The sequence below is a fragment of the Loxodonta africana genome, chromosome 2 (genome assembly GCF_030014295.1).
Source record: "Loxodonta africana isolate mLoxAfr1 chromosome 2, mLoxAfr1.hap2, whole genome shotgun sequence".
Classification (NCBI taxonomy): Eukaryota; Metazoa; Chordata; class Mammalia; order Proboscidea; family Elephantidae; genus Loxodonta; species Loxodonta africana.
Window position 1 is genome coordinate 20,313,896 of NC_087343.1, and position 23,328 is coordinate 20,337,223.

Genomic DNA, 23,328 nt, shown 5'->3' on the forward strand with positions numbered 1-23,328 from the left:
CAGTAGTAAGACAATAATTTAGAAGAGCTACACAGATAGACGTGTAAGCTGAAGAGGTGTGGGAAGGCATACAGGAGTATACCCATGAGCATATATAGGCTTGGCAGAGGCTATTTCTACATACACGTTTGCATGTGCTGGAAGATATCCACATATATGTATTAGAACCCACAAGTGGCAAACTTATGAAAACTCCTGAGCCGTAAGCAAACACTTTGAGGGACTAAGTCACTGGGCTTGAAGGTTTAGGACCATAGTCTCAGGGGACATCTAGGTCAACTGGTATAACATAACCCATAAAGACAATGATCTACATCCTACTTCAGTGAGTAGACACAGGGGTCTTAAAAGCTTGTGAGCAGCCATCTAAGATACAACTATTGGTCTCTTCCGATCCTGAGCAAAGAAGAGTGAAGAAAATCAAAGGCACAAGTAAAGAATTAGTCCAAAGGACTAGTGGACCACACAAACCACAGCCTCCACTAGCCTGAGACCAGAAGAACTAGATGGTGCCCAGCTACCACTACCAACCCTCTGATATGGATCACAATAGATGGTCACGGACAGAGTGGGAGAAAAATGTAAACAAAATTCATAAAAAAGACCAGATTTACTGGTCCGATAGAGGCTGGTGGAATGCCTGAGACTACAGTCCTTAGATACTCTTCGAATCTGCAACTGAACCCACTTCTGGAGATCACCTTTCAGCCAAACAACAGACAAGCCTACAAAGTGAATGATAACACCTGTGAGGAATGTGCTCCTCAGAACAATCAACCACATGAAATCAAAAGGGCAGCATTTGCTCACAAACAAAGTGATAAAGGCAGGAAGGGGCAGGAAAGATGAGTGAATGGAAATGGGGAGCCTAGGGGCGAGGTCGGTCCAGTGCTGTCACACTTAGGGAACTGCAACTAATGTCATGAAACAACACGTATCCAGGTTAGAATGGGAAACTCATTTTCTCTGTACACTTTCACCCAAACCACAATAAAATATTAAAAGAAAAAAGAAAACAGTGCAGGGCAGGTGAAGCAGACTCGCCGAGAACTAGAAACCCAAGGCCAAAGCTTAGAGGAGTTTCCCCTGGAAATACAGAGGGGAGAGGCACTCACCTAGGCTGAGTGGGGAAGGAGAGAGATGAGCGTCTCCTGAAGAGCAGGGCAGGTGAGGGCAGGATGCATGGTCATGCTTCCATCTGCAGAAACCAGTCAAAAGCATGGCTGGGGGAAGGGAGCTCGGTTGGAGAGGTCGGCAGGAGCTTGCCAAGAAGGAGGGGTGGCGTCACATGACTGGGGAGGTGGCGATTAGGAGGGCAGGGCAGAGAAAATGAGCTGCACCTGGAGCAGTTCAGGAGCGGGGTGGCACAGCTTGAGAAACAGGAAAAGGGTCATGTGCTCTTTCTAGAAATGTTTAGCAGTGAAAAGAAGACTGTTCAAGGAGGGGGAGGGCAGGGAAGTCTCTACGTCCCCAACCCTTTACTTTGTATTTCCAGTATGTCTTTATGTAAGTACACCTAAAAGAGAGCATGCAAGGAGATGAAATCTGGGGATAAAGAACTCTTGACAGTTCAAGAGATAAACGGATGGAGTAAGATACAGAGGAGACAAGAAAATGTTCTATCAAGAGGACAGGATGAGGCTGTCTTTTAGAAAGGCTGCAATAATTCAAACTCCCGTCTCACACCTAGCCCCTGAGCTCCGGAGCCACCGAGGGAACTGCAACTGGGAAGTGTTGGGGATTGTGGAACTGGATCTTTGTACAGCAGCTGGGGGAGCAGCGGTGGGTTTCGGAGCAATGTCGCTAGTCGGAATCACAGGCTGAGGGGACTGCCCATGGAACCGTGACTGCAGCGCCATGAAAATCATGGTCTGCACTCTTTAGACCTGGAACTGAAACGATCCCCTGAGGTCGCCTTTTAGCAGAAAAGCAGAGCCACACACAAAATAAAGGCTTTACCCGCTGGATTGGTGCTCTGCTAAAAAAAATCTGTAGGAGTCCAAAAGGTTAACGTTCAATCCAAAACCAAGATGAGAAGATAAGGGGGAGGGAAAGCAGAGTACTGGAAATGAACGACCAGGACACAAAGAGAATGCTGATACAATGTGAAAATGTAAATAATGTCACTGATCCATTTGTGTGGAAATTGTCAAACGGAAACCTAATTTGCTCTGTCAACTTTCAGCAAAAACACAATGAAATATTATTTAAAACAAAACAAAGCCCGTGGTCTGCAATATGATGTGTGGCCTGGCCTAGGATCGGCTCATATGTTAGAGCGGGACAGCTATTCTGATTGGATGATGGCTCTTTAAGAGGTTCAGCAGGATGAGCCAAAGTAAAAATGTCCAGCCGAGGACTATAGCCCAGAGGGCTGTGGCTGCCCAACACAGGTGGGCACAGCCAGAGACAGCGACCCTGTTTCAGCAGTTAGCATCTGCCAGGTGGGAAGCAAGCAGGGCCGACTGGGGTCATCTCTCTAATTGCTTATTTCTCCGGTATGTGTCCTTCAGCACGCTCTGCTATTCACCAGGAGGGTGCAATATTTCTGTACTTAGTCTGTGTAACAGCTGGAGGGCTCTTGCAATCAGCAATAGGATTCTGCAACTGGGGCTAAACTATGCAGGAACAAGAATGAAGAAAACCCAGAAGTTCAAAGCTGTGTGCCCTGAGTCCATTCCAACTCCTAGTGACCCTACAGGACAGAGCATAACTGCCCCAAAGAGTTTCCAAGGCTGTAATCTTTACAGGAGCAGATCGTCAGGTCTTTTCTCCCGCAGGGCTGCTGGGAGGATTCCAACCATGGACCTTCCAGCTAGCAGCTCAGCGCTTAATCACTGCACCACTTGGTCTCCTTAAGGGAACTGAGAGGTAGTGACGTGTATTTTCCCGCTGATGGCCTATACACCACCTTTCCCTTGTGACGGTAACAATTCTGTGACATTCCCGCTGATGGCCTATACACCACCTTTCCCTTGTGACGGTAACAATTCTGTGACAGGTTAATAACTCTTAAGATTTAAAAAACTGTTGGTAAAAGTGAAACATTTCAACACAGTTTTCACTTAATAAATAAATCTTATTTAAGTAATACATCTTATTTCAGTGAAAGCAGAACTAGCTAAGTCAGTCTGTCACATTGTCATTCACTGCTTTTCAATGTAACTCAATATGAAAAAACACCTTCGCATTTAAAACATCAACTCCCTTTGGGGGGCACATTTAACAACTGAATAGACAACCCCCTTGCTACCTCCGGTGGGGGGGAGAAATTAACATTTTAGTCATTCTCTATTATGCTCTTTCTTTGGGGACATCTATTTTGGGGAATAAGAAAATCACCGCCAAATGTGCCTGATCAGGTTTTTCCGGGTGGATTGCTCAATTCCGACATGTGTACTCTTGTGTGAAACAAACGTCTAATATTCAACAGATGACCGTTCGACTCGTCTAACTTCTCACACTGCCATACTTTGGTACAGGCTGGTTTGAACGCAATTTAAAAGGAGATGGTTATCCCTGTGTGGACTTCTTTAAAGGTTCATATAAAGCACGGCGAGTAAAAGCTGCAAGACTAGTATATAAGCTTTTATTTAAAGAGAAATTCTTTGAAATAGCAAAATTCAAACAAAAGAAACTACCGCTAAAACCATTTGTCCCTTGAACCTCATATCAAAAACGATTATTTTCCTTTTGAAGGGGAGTTCCGTAGCAAAACTATATTGAATGCCTTATCTCATAAACGGATTGTCTTTAATTTTTACAAAGGATCAGCAGTTGTAACTCGTACGTGTAATCAAAATTGGCACTTACCCATCTGCTTAAAAATGTAGGTAACACTTCTGACTCTCAACGAAATGGCAGGATCTGTTCTCCTGTGCTTGCTCTCTGCAGAATTTTACCCTATCGCCTTCGCTGCAAGTTGCACAAAACTTTCAAGCAGAGCAAATAAAAGAAAAATCCCTACCTTTGGGTACGTTCCCCGCTCCCCCCCGCCCCCCGCCCCCCGCCTTCAGTTTCTGTTCACTGCAAAAGGCTGCATCATTAGCAGTCTGGGCTATGATCATCTAAGCCGAAAGACACAAAAACGGGCTTTCTTTGGCTGGCTGGTGTTCCCAGCCTTTTATGTGGTGTCTTGCGCTGCACTGTGCTGGCTTATTAATTCATTCCTGATTCTACTTAAAGGAAGCCCAGCCTGGTGAGGCTATCGCTGAAGATACCTCTGCCTGTAGGAAGAGATTAACCACCCCAACTGCACCAAGAAATACGCAAATAGATTTCAAAGCCAGAAGCCTCTCGAATTTTAAAAGATCGCCTATTTAAAAAATTAATGCCCTTGAACAAAATCAAGCCGTCCTTGTGACCCTGGAGAATCTACCGAGAGAACAATGCTCTTCACTGGAGCTCAGCTTCATTTGTGGCTATGCATCCTGGTCTTTACAGAGCTCTGCTGAATAGTTACCATGACAACTTGGTAAGCAGGATTCAAGTGACCACTGAGGGGTTTAATGGGGTTGTTTTGTTTAGGGAGAAGAATGGTAGCTTTAATGCTTTCTTTACTAAAATTCCCTGAAAAGGTAAAGCTGTTTTTTTTTTTTTCATAAGCTCTTCTCTACGTGATATTCTCAAAAGTCAAAGAAGATGCTGGCAATGGTTGTTCCAGTTACTGGAGATGGTCACAGCCAACAAGGAACACAAATGGCCATCAGAGAGAAATAGGCAGAAGTACTGAAGGCTACTGAATGCCAAGTGGCCACTTTTCCAGTAAGTATGCAGAGGACATGGAGCCATGGCAAATGACTGTAAGAATGACCAAATGTACTGAGGAATCAGAGGGGCTGATAATCTAGATCATTTTAATAAGTACTAACTCCCTAGTTCTCCTTATAATTTTGCCCTCCCCATACCTTCATTTGGAGCCTGGTGGTGTAGTGGTTAAGAAGCTTGGCTGCAAACCAAAAGGTCGGCAGTTTGAGTTCATCAGGCACTCCTTGGAAACCCTACGGGGCAGTTCTACTCTGTCTTCTAGGGGCATTATGAGTTGAAATCAACTCAGTGGCAATGGATTTTTTTTTGGTATACTTTCATTCACTATTAAAAAAAAAAAAAAGGAGTTGCTGGGTAACGCAAATGGTTAACATGCTCAGCTACTAACCAAAAGGCTGGAGATTCAATCCACCCAGAGGTGCCTCGGGAGAAGGGCCTGGCAACCTACTTCAGAAAAATCAGCCACTGAAAACCCTACGAAGCAAAGTTTTACTCTGACACACATAGTATCGCCATGAACTGGAATCAACTTGACAGAAACTGGTATATTAAAAAATATCATTCATATTTTATCCTGTGTGCAACTTCATTTTCAACGCTTCATTCTTTGGCCAGGCAATCAGAAACTACCTCATTTCTATAAAATACTACTTAAAAAAAAATGTTTGTCACATTATAAACATATGACATTTTGCTATGCATTTACAAAAGTCCACAGATCTGGGTAACACAGGAGTGTTAAGTGTTTATCTAAAGAGTGAATCTCAATGTAAACGATGAACTTCAATTAATGTGAATATCAATATTGGTTTATTGATTATATCATAAAGAAGCTCTAGTGGCACAGTGGTTAAGCGCTCAGCTAACCAAAAGGTTGGCGGTTCGAACCCACCAGCTGCTCCTCGGGAGACAGATGTGGCAGTCTGCTCCCATAAAGATTGCAGCCTTGGAAACTCTATGGGGCAGTACTGTTCTGTCCTATAGGGTCACTATGAGTCAGAAGTGACTCGACAGCAAGGGGGAATTATATTAGATGCACCACACTAATGGAAGATGTATTAAACTAACAAGGGAAACTGTGCCGGGGAGGTGGTATGTGGGAACTCTACACCATCTGCTTAGTTTTTCTGTATATCTAAAAAGGTTCTAAAAAAATAAAGTCTACTAATGAAAAAAATTGACCCCCAAAAAAGTTCATCCTGTAACAATGCCAGAGAATAAAGGAAATCAAAAAAGAAGAAGAAACCATGCTAGCTGCGGCAATCCGTCACAGGTATCTGACTTTAAAGTTAAGCCCAAATGAGATAAGGTCTGAATAGAGTCTTTGAAAGATTTTCTGGTGATTAAGATTAAATATGCAGTAAAACTTGTGAGGAGGAAGAGAACTGTAAAAACGTTCAGTGTTATTCTCCGCCCTAAATACATAATCCAAATGTTAATAACTGCCTAGAGTAAAATGCCTCACTTATGGAATCCACGCGGCAGCTCTCCTAAGCAGGCGCTATCGCCAGACCCACTGTACAGGGAGGAGACGATCCCAAGGCCACCACAGGCAGCGCCGAATCCCGGCCACACTTTTGGTCTCTTTTACCCACTCTTGTGGGCACCTGCACTTGTGTAGCTAAGCAATACCCTCTGTGCCCAAACACCCCTGTCTTGGCAGGAACGCAGTGGAGTCTCCTACGTCCCTGGCACAGATCCCAAATGACCCAGGTTCTGCTGGCAATCCAGCCAGCGCGAGGCCAAGCAGAGAGCTGCTGGGGCTTCGGGTGGCGGAGGCTGTGGTAAGTGTGACTGTGGGTAAACGGAGGCACAGGGAGGAAGCAGAAACAATAAACACGAACAAGAACAATCACAGAGTCAGTAAAAAGGCAAGCGATGCTCTATAAAACCCAATCACCCACAAGGGCCTTGAGATATTACAGCTTCATGTGCTGAGGTGTGAAAGAAAAATCGGTGATAAAATTATGCTCAGGAGGCTGTTTACTGGCATACAGGCATACTTATTAAGGACTGTACTTACTAAGTACAGGTATATTTATCCTTAGTAAGTGGGCAGAATGGCCTGTCAATCTACTTCCGAAAATCAGCCCATGAAAAACCCAACTGATGGATCACCACCAATCTGCAACCCACCATGGCGATGGCGCAGGAATGGACAGCATTTCACAGTGTCTTTGTTCTAAAACAGCCAGGCAACACTTAAATGCGTACAATGAGGTAGAAGCCCAACGACCACACCTGGAGAAGGAGGCTCAGGAATCAGTCTTGCATATTCAGTGACTCAATCATTGGCTATGCATTTAGGCACCAGTCATGCATGTACACTGAGGCCCCACTATTATGAAAGATGGGGACCTTGGACCTTCCAGATTAATGACCCACATGGGAGGGCCTGCAGTCTCTGGGGACATGAAGCTCCTTGTTGGAAATGCCCCTTAGACCTTACCTGTGTAGCGCTTCTTGAGTATCTTTCAGGGGTTATATTTAAAAACTTACATTATGTATACCTCTTTCTGTGAGTTCTGTGAGTCATTCTAGCCAATTCTTTTTTTTTTTTTTTATAATAACTTTTATTAAGCTTCAAGTGAACGTTTACAAATCCAATCAGTCTGTCACATATAAGTTTACATACATCTCACTCCCTACTCCCACTTACTCTCCCCGTCTTGAGTCAGCCCTTTCAGTCTCTCTTTTCTTGACAATTTTGCCGGCTTCCCTCTCTCTCTATCCTCCCATCCCCCCTCCAGGCAAGAGTTGCCAACACAATCTCAAGTGTCCACCTGATATAATTAGCTCACTCTTCATCAGCGACTCTCTCCCACCCGCTGACCAGTCCCTTTCATTTCTGATGAGTTGTCTTCGGGGATGGTTCCTGTACTGTGTCAACAGAAGGTCTGGGGAGCATGGCCGCCGGGATTCCTCCAGTCTCAGTCAGACCATTAAGTTTGGTCTTCTTATGAGAATTTGGGGTCTGCATCCCACTGATCTCCTGCTCCCTCAGGGGTCCTCTGCTGAGCTCCCTGTCAGGGCAGACATCGATTGTGGCCGGGCACCAACTAGTTCTTCTGGTCTCAGGATGATGTAGGTCTCTGGTTCATGTGGCCCTTTCTGTCTCTTGGGCTCTTAGTTGTCATGTGGGCTTGGTGTTCTTCATTTTCCTTTGCTCCAGGTGGGTTGAGACCAATTTCTAGCCAATTCTTGAACTGCTGGGGGCAGTGAGAGCCAGCAGGGCCTGGCATCTGTCTATGTGGCAGTTGACTAGAAGGACAGAGTCCTAACTTGTGAAGATCCCAGCCTTGAGGGGCTGGGGGGCAGAACAGGGCTGGGGAGGCAGTCATTTGTAAAGACCTACCTCCAGGTGGAGAGGGTTAGAGAGGGAGAAAAGGCCACGTGGGTGGCTGGTGTCAGAGAGGGAAAAGTGGGAAAGTGGTAGCCTCGTGTGGGCTGTTATTAACTAAGAGCTTAAAATATTAGAGGCACTCAGTATGAATGAATATCGGCCATTTTCAACTTTATTCTCAAACATATAGATGAGAGATACTGAACGAAAGACGCATAGAAGCAAAACATTCAGTACAAGTAAGACGTTCCCAGCAGATTAAAAAAAAACAGTTGCCAAAGAGTCGACCCTGACTCATGGTGACCCCACGTGTCAGAAGACAACTGTGCTCCATTGGGTTTTTCAAGGCTGTGATCTTTCAAAGTAGATTGCTAACAACCAAGCCTTTGCCTCTGGGTGGACCTGAACCTCCAACCTTTCAGTTCGTAGCCTAGCACATTAACCATGTGCACCACCCAAGGACTCTAATCAATAGGGAGGGCTTTAAAAAAAATAAAAAAGGTTACAATGAGTAGGAAAAAAAAAAGAGTAGAAGCCAGTGTTTAATCTTTCAATGTAAATTTTAAACCCTCCTTATTTATTTATTTTTTTTAATTTGGCAGATTCAAGCACCCAAGGCCACCAAGTTGCCCAATCACTGCAGGTAACATGCCCTGAGGGGAGATGCCCTATTAGTGATCTGAATATGTGCATATAAACTACCAGCCCCAGAACAAAGCAGCCTTTGTGAATAAGCCCTGGTGCTGTGGTCTAGCTGTTCCAAAAGGACCTGCGGGGGTGGGGGCAGGAGGCATGTTTGAGCAGGTGTGAGCTCTGAGAGGGCCGTAAGCAGGGAGAAGCAGCCTGTTACTTGTTAATATAAAAAGACTGGTACACAGGATGAATGTCACCCTAATATTGATCTATCGGAATATCGTTAGGGTCACTTCCAACTACACAAACCACAGACAACCAGAAGGGAAAACAGGCTCCAAATTAAACAAAATAACTTAGAACCCATGGGAATCATGATTAAAAATAAATTACCCTTTAGCATATCATCTTTATCTATGAAACAGTAGAGCATTCATATATATGGGTATCTTTAGGATATGCCTTGCTGAGCAATTCAATTCAATATTTACGGACCACATACTACAGCCTGGATGCTGAGATATGGTATGGATTGAACTGCATCCCCCCAAAATATGTGTTGTGAACCCGAACCCCTATACATGTGGATGGAGCCCTGGTGGTGCAGCAGTCATGAGCTCGACTGCTTACCAAAAGGTGGGCAGTTCGAATCCACCAGGTGCTCCATGGAAACCCTATGGGGCAGTTCTACACTGTCCTATAGGGTTGCATATGAGTCAGAATGGACTAGGTGGTAGGGGGTTTAAACATGTGGATATAATCCCCATCTGGGAGTAGGGTATTCCTTGTTATGTTAATAAGGCCATATCAGTATAAGGTGTGTTTTAAACCAAGCATTTTTGAGATATAAAAAGGGCAAATAAAGCACAGAATCAAGGGCAAATCAGGAAGGTATATGTCAAATGAAGATCTCTGTGAACCAAGGACCAAAAGCTGAAAGAGACAAAGATCTTCCCCCAGAGCTGAAAGACAGAGAGAGCCTTCCTTTAGAGCTGGCGCCCTGGATTCAGACTTCTAGCCTCCTAAGCTGTAAGAAAATAAATTTTTGTTTGTTGAAGCCACCCCCTTGTGGTATTTGTTATAGCAGCACTAGTAAGCTAAGACACATGGAGTGGGGCACAAACATGGGTAAGATATGGCCCTGCAAAATTATACTCGGTCTATATTGCTAGTTTTCCCTGAGTCAGCTTTAACCTATGGCAACCTCTGTACAACACAACAAAATGCTGCCCACTCTCCTTAGGATTACTGGCATGTCTGAACCCACTGCTGAGGCCACTGTGCCAATCCACCTCGCTGAGGCTCTCCCTTGCCGTCACTGGCCTCCCACCTCATCGAACATGATGTCCCCCCCTCCAGCGATCGGTCCCTTCTGATGGTGTGTACAAAGTAACAATATTCTGCTATGACCCATAGGGTTTTCATTAGTTAATTTTTGGAGGCAGATCACCAGGCCTTTCTTTCTAGCCCATCTAAATCTGGAAATTCCACTGAAACCTGTCTACCAGAGCTGGCCCTGCTCATATATGAAATACAGGTGGCATAGCTTCCACCATCACAGCAACACACAAGCCACCATAGTAGAGAAGCTGAGAGATGGGTGGTGGTCTTTAGATACTTTGTAAAAAAATGGTGTGGGGCTGTCCAGGTCTTCCTCTGACTTCACAAGGGAGAGGAGAGAGAATCAAGATCAGGAGCTCAAGGCTGATTCCTATGACGTAGAAGTCAAACATACTACCATCTTCCTTTTTTTCTTTTTTTTTTTTTACCAGTTCTGACACTAGCCGTCCCTCCCACAGCAATCTCTACTTCTCTGCTGGGGTGGATAATTCATTGCAATGGCCACACAGAACTCACAAACCTTATTTATAGTTAAGTGGCTTACTAGTGAAGTAACAGGACTCAGGATCAGATCAATAGGCTACAACTCGGGATCAGGACCAGGAAGCATGCAGGCAGTCCTTCTTCTTCAGTGCAGGACAGCTCCTCTCAGCCCCCTGAGGACAGGCCTCCTCTGTGGGCCCTCGGCCCTGCTCAGGCCTGGCCTTTGCCCCGCTGTGAAACAATTCACAGCACTGGAAGTTAATACTTTATTCAGAAAATAGGATTAGGGTAGAAAGGCCAAAGAAATGCAGAGGGGTGCTGGACTAAATCTCAGTAATGCTACTGAGGAATAAAACGATAAGATGAATAAAATGAGAGAGAAAAGGATACAAGAAGAATAAAATGGGATCAAATACTGAAGGTAGAAAATGCATCATTTTTAAAACATTTCTTTAAAAAAGAAAAGAAGTAGGAAAAAAACAAAAAAAGGGAGGCAACACCTGGATGCCTGGGTTGTGCAAATATGAATTCCTCCTCCCCTCAGTAGTGAATAGGCTACGTTAATGAATTCATCAGAATATGATGTCTCTGGAGACGAAAGCTCTGGTTTCCACACTGTAGTGCAGCGCAGAGGTCTCTGAACGGTCAGGAGCTGTCCGGGAGGCTGTCCCAATGAGTACCGCGAGAGAGGGACACGGGTCGTCAGGATTCATGCACAGGAAGAGGGCTGGCATCCTCTGCAGTCCATCAAGGACAGCTGTGTGAGGCGGATGACCTGTCACCTGCATCTCAGGACAAGGTCCACCATGATCTGGCTGACCAATGTATTGTGGGTTGATTTGTGATCACCCCCCTCCCCAAGAATATGCATTGAAGTCTCAGCCTTGTACTTGTGGATGCGATTCTTTGGGAACTATGTTTTGCTATGCTAACGTAGTCACAGATGCCCTAGTGGCACAATGGTTAAGTACTCAGCTGCTAACAGAAAGGTTGGCGGTTCGAACTCACCCAATGACTCCACAGGACAAAGACCTGGCGATCTGCTTCTGCAGAGATTCCAGCCTAGAAAACCCAATAGGGCAGTTCTACTCTGTCACATGGGGTCATTATGAGTCAAAAATGGACTGGATGGCGTCAGCAACAATGACTACAACCACAATGTAGCCATGCTATGGAAGGGTGGGCCCTACACCTAATCACATCTGAGCAGCACGTTATAAAAAGGGCAGAATAGACACAGAGACACGAACACAGGGGAAGACACTGCACTAGGTAACTAAGACAGTACGTCTCCCGCTCCACCCTGTTTGATATTTCATTTTCCAGCAGACGTGACTTCAGTCCAACACACAGACTTTGTGGTTTCTCTGCTCTGGGGCATGGATTCCAGCCTCCTCTCAGCCTAGACTGTCTTTCTCTTTAGGTAAACCTCGCTCTGCTTCCAGGATTCCGCTCAAGTAGCTGCCTGTGTTAGAAGCATTTCCCACACCAACCCCCAGTCCTAGGATGACTGAAGTGACCTGATTTGTGCCTTTTTGGAGAAGACTTGACAAAATCTTTGAGGATATTATTATTTCAAAATTAAAAATTTAAAGATGCTGCTGCTGAAATCAAGGATTGTGCCTCCCTAGAACCAGAGTCCTCGTGACACCAAACCCATGTGGGCTGAGTGCCCTCGCAAAGCCAGAACAGAGAGGAGAGCCAGCCAGGCATGTCCGAAGAGACCAGCCTTGGCCGCTTCTGCAGGAAACGGGCCCTGGTCTCACATCTGGTGCTCGGAACTGACGCATCTAGTTCTCACACCTGGGAAGACTCTCCTGATGTTATCAGTATGTTCCCTTCTTTATTCTGTCCTGAACCTCCTCAGGGTTTTTCTGAGGAATGTGAATGAGCAACTTCTCTGACTAGAACTTATTCATTACAATACCCTGCAGAGAGAGATCACACACGGGAGCTGCCTGTGGGGAGTGAGTGATTCTGATGAAGCAACAAAGGTTTTCTTTGATACGGAAATCTCTTCCTTTGGTTGGTCTGGGGACTTTTGGGCAGCTACTATTATTATTGCCTAAGCAAATTATATTTCATAGAAGGAAAAAGCTACAAGGCCACCTTATCAACTGAAAATCTTCTAAACAGGGAAGTGTTGCCCTACGTTAGTCCTGAAAATTCTAAGCTTCATTTAAACCCAGCCCAGTTAGTGGAAGATTATATTCTTCAGAGCTGTCTCAGGCAAAAGACGTGGCACACACTAGCCCCTATCGGCTTCCCAACTTAGCCCCCGAGGGAATTCCCAACAAGGCTACAGAAGTGCATTTTATAAAACACTTAAGATTAGCTAAAAGGTTATTTATAAAAAAAAAAAAAGTAAACACCACATGTTGTTATGGTTGAGTTGACATTTCTTCCAGCATTTCGGTTACTGTCTCTGTCTTCGCACCTGTTACTGAAAGTCTACCGGAGTCCTGATGGCACAGTGGTTAAACAGCTCCGTTGCTAACCAAAAGGTCAGCAGTTTGAATTCACCAGCCGCTCCTTGGAAACCCTATGGGGCAGTTCCACATCGTCCTATAGGGTTGCTATGAGTCAGAATCGACTTGATGGCAACCGGTTTGGTTTTGGGTTTATTGAAAACCAAGCCAAATGAAAACAATCCCCAAAATGCCAACTAACAAAATTCCAGGAATAACCTGGGATTTCCTGAAAAGGATTTCTAAATTCTTTGGGTCCAAGTGTCTATTCTGGGGTTCACACATATGCCAAGGACAGGGAGCCAGTCCTACCAGCCTGGGGCCCATGAAAGTCTGTGTTCACGCCTGCTGGGCCAAAGCAGGAGTCTTGTTTATGTTCCTAAAAGCACAAAGCAGCTATTTCGCTTTTTTCTAATGCCACAGTTCTCTAAGCCACAGTCTTTGGGTCTCATTTCGTTTTGGTCACAGAACCTGTCAAAAGAATCTAGAATCTGCTAAAAACCACAAGCTTCACGTCTGAATGATACATTAAATACCTAGATACACACATATTTGAATACAACCTCCCAAGATCCCCTGATCAACAAGTGACTCAAGAAGACAAGTACGAGGTGAGGGGAGACTGCCTCATCCCCCTGTGCCGGAAACACACATTCCCCGTCTCTGTAGACAGGGAATACAAGATTTTCCTCGTGAATTTCTAAAAGTGTCTCTCTTTGGACTAAATAAACTGATAGCAAGTGAGGGTCACTTACATACATTTCATATAACATAAATCAGCTAACAGTCCACTATTTTAATTGAACCTAAGTGACTCCTAACTTCTTTCAATTAAAATAGTGGACTGTTACTGATTTACATTATACGAAACGTATGTAGGATCCCAGGTGGTGCAGTGGTTAAGAGCTACGGCTAACTAACCAAAAAAGGTCGGCAGTTGGAATCCACCAGTCACTCCCTGGAACCCTGTGGGGCTGTCCTACTCTATCCTATAGGGTGACTATGATTGGAATCAACTCCACAGCGACAGGTTTTAATTAACATCTTAGCAGCCTCTGGTTGCACAATGGTTAAACACTAGGCTGCTAATCAGAGGGTCAGGAGTTTGAACCCACCAGCCACTCCATGGGGGAAACGACCTGGCAATCTGCTCCCATAAAGATTACAGCTTAGGAAACTATGGGGCAGTTCTATTCTGTCATATAGGGTCACTATGAATCAGAATCGAATCGATGGCACACAACGACAACAATCCATCTTGACACTTAAAAATCATACCATCTTAGCCCGCAGAGAAATCAGCTCTTGTGCCCATGTCTTTGCTTTCTGAGGGCCTTTAAAATGACACCAACATCATACGACCCAGCAATGCCACTCCTAGGTATACAGACAAGCACCACATAATATCTGCTCGGACAACATTCATGGTTCAATTTTTTAAATGTTCTTATTGGTAACTGTCTTAGTTATCTAGTGCTGCTATAACAGAAATACCACAAGTGGATGGCTTTAACAAAGAGAAGTTTATTCTCTCACAGTCTAGGAGGCTAGAAGTCTGAATTCACGGCACCAGCTCCAGGGGAAGGCTTTCTCTCTTCTGTAGGTTCTTAGAAAAACCCTAGTCGTCAAGCTTCCCCTCAAGTAGGAGCTTCTCAGCGCAGGGACCCTGGGTCTAAAGGATGTGCTATGCTTCCGGTGCTTCTTTCTTGGTGATATAAGGTTCTCCTGTCTCTCTGCTTGCTTCTCTCTTTTATATCTCAAAAGAGTTTGACTTAAAACACAACCTAATCCTGTAGATTGAGTCCTGTCTCATTAACATAACTGCCGATAATCCCACCTTATTAATATATTAGAGGTAGGATTTATAACACATACAAACATCATTAGGTGACAAAATGGTGAACAATCACATAATACTGGGAATCGTGGACTAGTCAAATTAATATGCACATTTGTGGGGGACATAATTCAGTCCACAACAGTAACGCACATTTGGTTAACCAGAAATGCAACTGTGGATTTTGTGTATGGAAAGGATTTTTCTCTGTTTTTAGATCTACAGAATAAAGTAATTAGTTTAAATTCTCGGTGTGACCCAGCAGTTTGCAGGATTTGCACCAGAGAATGCTGAAAGGCAAATACAAATGAAACCTTTGCAGCGGCTAGGGGCAGGGGCAGCGGCTAGGGGCAGGGGCAGCGGCTAGGGGCAGGGGCAGGGGGCACCTCCTGACATTTTACCATCTGCCTGGCTTACCCTGGGCTCCCGAGCTACCCAAACCTCTGGGTTTTTTGAGATGTTTGCTGAGATATTTTGTTCAAATCCTTACAAGTCAAACTGAGCACAGATCTGAGTTCCACTGCTGAAAATGAGGTGGGGTTGGGGGAGGAGGGAGCAGTGAAGGAGGTAGGCTGGTGCCAAACGCTAAAAAAGGAGCAAGTGATTGACTCAATTAAACTCGTCAATCCAATTTCGCATCCCTCTCACCCCAACCACACTGTCCTTTTTTTTTTTTCCCTTCTCTCAAACTCAGTCCTGCGATATCTGCGAGGTACTCAGGTTCTCCTTACCAATGCAAATATACACCTGTGTCCTATAAGGTTATATCAGAGTTCAGAAATCTAGATCGGAGAATGGAACATAGCTTTGGTAAATATATAATATGGCATTCACACAGTGTCCAAATCACATAACATCCTATTTCACTGACTACGTGGCAGATAGTAACTGATGCATGACTGTATGCCCAAAAGAACTGGAAGCTGGGACTCACTCAGGTACATGTACACCAATGTTCTTAGCATTATTCACAACAGACAAAAGGTGGAAACAACCCAAGTACCCATCAACGGATGAATGGATCAGGAAAATGTGGAATACATATACAGTGGAATATTAACCAGTCATAAAGAGGAATGAGGCTCTGGCACATGCTCCAACATGAAGGAACCTTGAAAACATTACGGTAAGTGCAACAAGCCAGGTGCAAGGGGACAAATAGCGTACGGTCCCATGTACGTGAACCACCTAGAACAGGCGAATTCAGAGAGACAAAGTAGATGAGAGGTTTCCAGGGGTAGGGAGCGGTGTGGACTTATTACTTAGTCTAAAATCTCTGTTTGGGTGATGAGAAGTTTTGAAAACAGATTACACTGTGAATGTAATCAACACCACTGAATTATACACTTAAAAATGGTTAATACGGCAAACTCCGTCATACATATTTTATCACAAAAGGAAAAAAAATGGTGCCAAGACAGTTTTTCAAAGTCTTCTAAACCCATCCCTCCGTGTGTTATTAATTACCGTCTGCCACAGGCCAGGAAGCCAATACAAATGAAAATATCAAATTGAGCTGGCTCATTAAAAGAAAAAGGCAAATCCAAACCAATTCCACACAATCAAATCCCAGTGCAGAAAAATAAACATCAAAAAGAGGTAGTTTCTTCAATTTTCTGGCTGTCGTTCAAAGGCTATTAAAACTGAGAAGAAAACTAACTCCATGCTATCCCAGAAAGGAGAACAAAACAAAACAAAACAAAACAAAACTGAGGACTGAGTTTTTAAAATTAAAATTTTGATCCTTAGAATAGTCCCATTTCATTGGACCTAAGATACCATGACTGTCAACGGTGTGACATTACACACCACTGAAAAAGGCAAAGAACTTCCAATGAAACTACAGCCCGCCGTGAACTGCAGGGCGCATTCCAGTACCCCAGATGTTAACCTGAGGAGGAGCGTGTATCTCTGGAGGACGAAACACGGTACTATTATCACGTACTATTAACCTGTCTATAAAAAGAGGAAAAAATGCTCAAAGAGGTTAAACAGTTTCCATGCGTGTACAATAAAAACACAAAGCCCATTATTATACTGGCTTATGAACACCACCTCTAGGGGTACTGTGTAGGACGGCAAGTGGGATAGAAACCGATTTATGTGATAGATTGCCAGTGAGATATTCTAACTATTAATTTCCTACATTATGTCAAAAAAGCTATGCACGGCTTATATTGCCATCTCTATGCAAAAATGAAAAGATGGGTTGCTTTTTACACTACCCAAACAGATGCACATTAAATTAAGTTGCCACGGATCTTCCTCTCCTCCATAGACCACCAGTCCCGGCCACTTTATGTCATATATCTGCCAAATTCTAACCATCACACCTCACAGTACGGTAACAAACTGAATAGGTTGAGCCCAAACCAACCTGTTGCCATTGTGTGAATTTTGACTCATAGTGATCGTATAGGACAGGGTAGAACTGCCCTGTAGGGTTTCCAAGGAGCAGCTGGTGGATTTGAACTGCCGACCTTTGTTTAGCAACCTGGGCTCTTAACCACTGCAGCACCAGGACTTCAAACAGATTACTGTTTGTTAAAGAGGCATCCAATTTCACCTTTCTAGAAGATAAAGCATTCAATACTGTAAGTAAACATTCAATCTCGTAAGCAAACATTGTTAACCTATAGATGATGAGCCACTGTGACATTAAGTCAAAGGTAAAATAATATCTAGCATCAGCAAAATGACCAGAAAATAACACAAGTCTCACAGGAGACACGTTCAGGCAACACTTCTAAGTCTTTGCACATTAGCGGACCCTTGAAATCGAAATAATTTCAACTTACTAACATTTTGGTGGCTTAGTGGTTAAGAGCTCGGCTGCTAACCAAAAGACAGGCAGTTCAAATCTACCAGCTGCTCCTTGGAAACCCTAGGGGGCACGGTTCTACTCTGTCCTATAGGGTCACTCTGAGTCAGAAGCAACTCAATGGCACCTAACAACAACGCTAACGTTCGAAGGCTATTTGCCCATTTAGCCTTGGATTCAGCAAATTGTATCCAATTTCTAATACTAATTTTGTGTGTCTAAATCACTTCTCCTTTTTGAACTCATAGGCTTCCAATCGGGACACAGCATTAGAAAGCTAAAATTGCAGAGCCCAGATTGACATCAAAACTTACGACGACAGCCTTACATGAGTTTCTAAGTAATTATAACCACCTCGCTAAAATATTTAAAATTCAGCGTTAGTACTTGGAATACATTCCTCATCGTATTTAACAACAAAGCAAAGCAAAATAAAACAAACAAAAAATCAACCACAAAAAACACAAAAAAACACACCAACAATTTTCTTTAGGCATGTCACTCTGCAGTTCACCCAAGGATTTCGTTCTGAGTGCTCTAAAAAATTTGAAGTCTTCACAATGTTTCTTTCTACAATAGATTTCTCTAAAGCTTAATGACATCACTCCAAAGTAGACTAACAGGCCCAAGCGACAAAGGGAGTTTTTCCATTTAATGTCAGGTTTTAATAATGCCAGATAGTTTTCCAACCACCTACAATGAAAGGGCTTAGGAGAAACCAAATCTGTGAGTAACCACCCCGGGAGGCTGTGTCCTGACAGACGCACCCTCTATTCAGGACTGTCAGAAATCTTACCTTCTGCATGTTTGGCTTGATACAGCGGACGAAGAAGGGATTAGAGGAGCTTAGTGTTGCCATCAAGGAATGCAGTGAGTCCTATTAGGACGGAAAAAGTAGATGTTGATTTAGTCTCTTAGTATTGCCATTCTTGAAATTTCTCAGCACCTTATGCGGCACTTATCAGAAATGACAATCATTAAAAATAAAAGAAGTCAGAGGAATAATAAGAGTTTTAAAAAAAAATTTAATTATGTTATTCTGATACATAAAATGAAGCAAACGACATTACCATTAACTGTAATTAAAATTATTTCACAAAATACAGATATCATTGATCACTTCTTCGTCTTTGTACCACTTCAAGAAGTCATTCTGTCTACCAACACATAAACAATTCCAGGGTATTTAATGTTTACTACAGAGACACTGAAACGTGTCTGCTCTCTTGCTGTGCTTACTCCTCAGTCAGTATTTCCATCAATACGACAGCCTATACTAGTACTCTGGAGCTCCTGGGTGGTCAAATGGTTAAGATGCTCAGCTTTAGCAGCTGGCAGGAAGGTTGGCAGTTCAAGTGCACACTTCTTTCTTTTTTTAGTTTTTTTTTTTAATTATGGAGAATTTTTACCATCTAGCAAAGCAGAAAGAACTATATAATGCACCCTTATCATCAGTTTTGGCTCATGGCTGATCTCGTTTCCTCTGATCCCTTTTTCCATACGCACCATCCCCACCCTTCGTAGAAAAGCAATTCCCAGACATCATATTATTTCATCCGTCAGTATCTTCTTCTGTGTATCATTAAAGGATAAACAGTTTAAAATATGTGTGTAACTACAATATCATTATCATGCCTAAAACAATTTAACTGTAATTCCTTAATATCAACATTAGAATTGCTAACTGTCTAAATTTCACACTTTTTTATGTTCTTCGAATCAGAATGCAATAAGGCATTGCAATTAGTTGATATGTCTTTTAAGTCTCTTTTAATCTGCTGGTTTTCCCTCCATCTTCCCTTTTCTTAACAATTCTGTTGTTGAAGACACTATGACTGTCTATCAGCACTAAGTTGATCAGTCAACGTCTTTGCTCAGAAAGCTTGAGGATTTCTCACAGATGACTAAGCACCCTGACACTCACGGCCCTTCCTATTTTGGTACCAACTCAGCTTCTTACAAGCCCTCCTGTCCAGCTGGTCCTATCTATTCACAGTTCGCCAGTGACAATGAGATGTATATCCCTGTCTTAGGACCGCTTCTTCTACCCTTGTCTCTATCTGGAAGGACTACCACCCTTTTCCATTTCCTTGATTCCTAGTCCAATTTAAATCCCACATGTCCACAAAGCCTTCCAAGACATCTATCTCCAGACATCAATGACTTTCTAGAAAAAGCAAACATAATGTGTCCACTGGGAGATTAAGAGCCTAGGTTTCAGTGTCACACAAACCTAGGTTTCAAATCCTAGCCTCAGTGTTCAGAAGGATTGAGTGGGTCTCTACTTCTCTAAACCTCAGTTTCTTCAATTGTAAAATGGGAACAATAATATGTACTCATAAGGTTGTGTGAGGAGAGAACAAGACGTGTAGAGAGTGATCAGCCCAATGTCTGGCACATAATAAGTATAAGCGGTAGTTTTAATGATTGTCTATCTGGGTTGAATCTGCCCTTCATATAGCATTACCTGGTGCTGTCCGCCATGTTGGTGTGCAGATGGCTCATCTCCAACTACACTGCACAATAGATCTCACACAGAGATAGAATAGCTAAATGGGAGAAGCCTCACAGAGGGCACATGTCTGTTGACTGACATACCTCCATTTCCCCTTCATATTAGGATTTGTTAACTGAGGGTAAAATAGAGCAGTTAAGTCAGGGAAACGGTCTTTATGCCGTCCACCTCTAACTACATAAAGTGCTTTCATATTTAAAATGCAAATAAGAATGTACCTTATTTTCCCTAAATTCTGCACATTCGGACTAGGCAACCAGCATCGATCTTAAGTAGGCACTTAGTCATTATTCCCAGTCATGATACTGTAAGCATAGCTGGGAAAAACGCAAAAATCCAGACATAGGAAGACATAACCCTACTTTCACATGAGCCTCTAAATATAAATCAGAGAGATTCTAAATGGCCTAATAGGCCTTTTTAAGAAGAATTGCTCCTTCACAAACATTAAATAGTAAGTAGCTACTTCTTATTAAAAAATAAAAAGATCTACATTACTTTCATCTGAGGCAGAAAAAAGATATACATTTCATTTCTATAGTACTATCTGGTTTAAAGGCACGATATGAAAGAAAACAAAAAACATTCTCATAGACCTCAAGAAGACCCAACTCCTATTTTCAGTCTTAAAGCCACAGTAAAGATGGCTCCATCAAAGCCAGTGGCGCAGACTAACCTTGAACTGTGAGCTGACTGTGGGCCGCCGATGTTTGCTTCCACATTTCAGGGTGTCCTGGTTGTTGCGGCTTGAAACGTGTTCAAACAGGTCATAGATGAAGTCGAATCTGTGAGAGGAAGAAGGAGGCCCATGAGGGGTGCACACCTCATTATTAAACACTGGATGGCTATAATTACAAGGCATTTTCCCACTAAAAACTGAAAGCAATACACTGAGCAAAGACAGCTTCCAAAGGTTTCAAATCAACCACTGCCAAAGAGCTTAAAGGTACTGAAAAAATGTCCAAGCCTCTGGAGCGCCAGGGTCTTATTGAAGAGCAGCGGGTTGAAGTGAAAGGAACTTGGGTGACATCCCACTTAGAAGTGCCGCATTTTCTAGAGAACTGCCTAAGCTTCTATGGCTTTGGTTTACTTGCCTGTAGTAAAAACCAAAGCCATTACCGTCAAGTCACTTCCGACTCATAGCAGCCCAATGGGACAGAGTAGAACTGCCCCGTACAGATTCCAGTATTGTAATCTTTACAGAAACACACTGCCACATCTTTCTCCGAGGAGTGGCTGGTGGGTTAGAACCACCGTTTTGATTAGCAGCCAAGCGCTTTAACCACTGCACCACCAGGGCTCCTTTCCCCTTTTGAAGGGAGATGTCACTTGTTTTGCCCATCTCACAGTTCTGCTGTGAAGGTCCAATGAGACAACAGGTGGAACAGCACTACCCAGTACCATTTATACTGGAATGAGAAAAAACAGCATTCAAATCCTGGCTCCACCACTTCCTAGCTGCGTTACTTGGGCAAGGTGCTTGACCTCTCTCTAGGCCTCAGTTTTTTTTTTTTTTTTTAATCTGGGAAATGGGAATAATTTTAGAATTTATCCCAGAAGGCTACATTGAGGATGAATGAGAAAATGCATGCAAAAGGCTGAAAATGGTGCCTGGCACACAGTGAATGCGGATGTTAGTAGTTATCGTTATCAAAAAGCTCTATAAAAATCCATGGCCACTACTAATAGAGCAAAAAGCTTCCCACTAGCTTCTTTTTCACTTCCTCATGTGAAAGATATTATGGGCTACAGAGCTGGAGGGTTGGGGGGGGGTGGGGCCCACACCATCACCAGGAAGGAGGGGAAGGCATTGCCCCTGAGGCTGCAATGTCACTTCTTTCCGCTGTCACCTCTCACCCTGCCCAGCCCTTATCATTTTTGTACTACGGTGCTATTGAATGTTCACTTTTCGAAGTTCTCTAACTATGCTTTGAACTCTTGGGAGAAAAAGGTTTGGTTCCATTAAAACGGTACAGACATCAAAGGGGTGAGAGAGTGACCCAAGTCAACAGTCTGCAGGCAGAAACAAAGTTCTTCACCGCCACCACAGAAAGGCTGAACAACAGAGGCCACCAGCAAAACCCATCTTGCTGATCTCCAGCCCGGTGCTCTTTTCACTACAACAAAGTGCTTCTATTGAAGATGGATGCACTGCTTTTATTTAGATGTGTCAGTTCAAAGAATAACGGCAAGGCTGATCTCGAAACATTGTTTTTCTACAGGCCCAAAAACTTACTTAAAAAAAAACAGCTGATGATGTTATCAACAGCAAGTCTTCACGTTGTTGTTAGCTGCTGTCAAGTCGGCCCCCGACTCATGGCAACCCCATGCACAACTTGGATCCACAGGGTTTATGAATCTTGATATCCAAAACTAAAAACAAACCCACTGCCATCGCATCAATTGCGGCTCATAGCGACCCTACAGGACAGAGCTGAATTGCCCCAGAGGGTTTCCAAGGGGTGGCTAGTGGATTTGAAATGCTGATGTTTTGGCTAGCAGCCGAGCTCTGAACCATTGTGTCACCAGGGCTCCAGATCTTCATATAGGACAGTTAAAATCAATTTAAAGATGGAACACTTCAAATTCGGAGCTTCTAAGCCAATACTTCCCCCACGTGTCTGTCAGTTTGTCGTACTGTGGGGGCTTGCGTGTTGCTGTGATGCTGGAAGCTATGTCACAGGTATCAAATACCAGCAGGGTCACTCACGGCAGGTAGCTTTTAGCTAAGCTTCCAGACTAAGACAGACTAGGAAGAAACAGCTGGCAGTCTACTTTTGAAAAGATTTAGCCAGTGAAAACCTTATAAATAGCAGCAGAACACTGATATAGTGCTAGATATGAGCCCCTCGGGTTGGACGGCACTCAAAATATGACCTGGCAAGAGCTGCCTTCTCAAAGTAGAGTCGACCTTAATGACGTGGATAGAATCAAGCTCTCAGGACCTTCGCTTCCTGATGTGGCACTACTCAAAATGAGAAGAAGCAGATGCAAATGTCCATTAAGAATTGGAACATGGAATGTACGAAGTATGAATCTAGAAAAGTGGGAAATCATCAAAAATGAAATGGAACGCATAAACATCGATATCCTAGGCATTAGTGAGCTGAAACGGACTGG

At 43.5% G+C, this 23,328-nt stretch overlaps 1 protein-coding gene across 1 annotated transcript in view; it reads right to left on the reverse strand.

The window, feature by feature from the left end:
* MYO10 (myosin X) overlaps positions 1-23,328 on the reverse strand; it is a 282,989-nt gene that overhangs the window by 84,373 nt on the left and 175,288 nt on the right. The window contains exons 18-19 of the mRNA XM_003407874.3: positions 20,885-20,993; positions 18,490-18,570 (exon numbers count right to left, since the gene is read on the reverse strand). Of these exons, the coding sequence (XP_003407922.3) occupies positions 18,490-18,570; positions 20,885-20,993 (190 nt within the window). The remainder of the gene's footprint in view (positions 1-18,489; positions 18,571-20,884; positions 20,994-23,328) is intronic.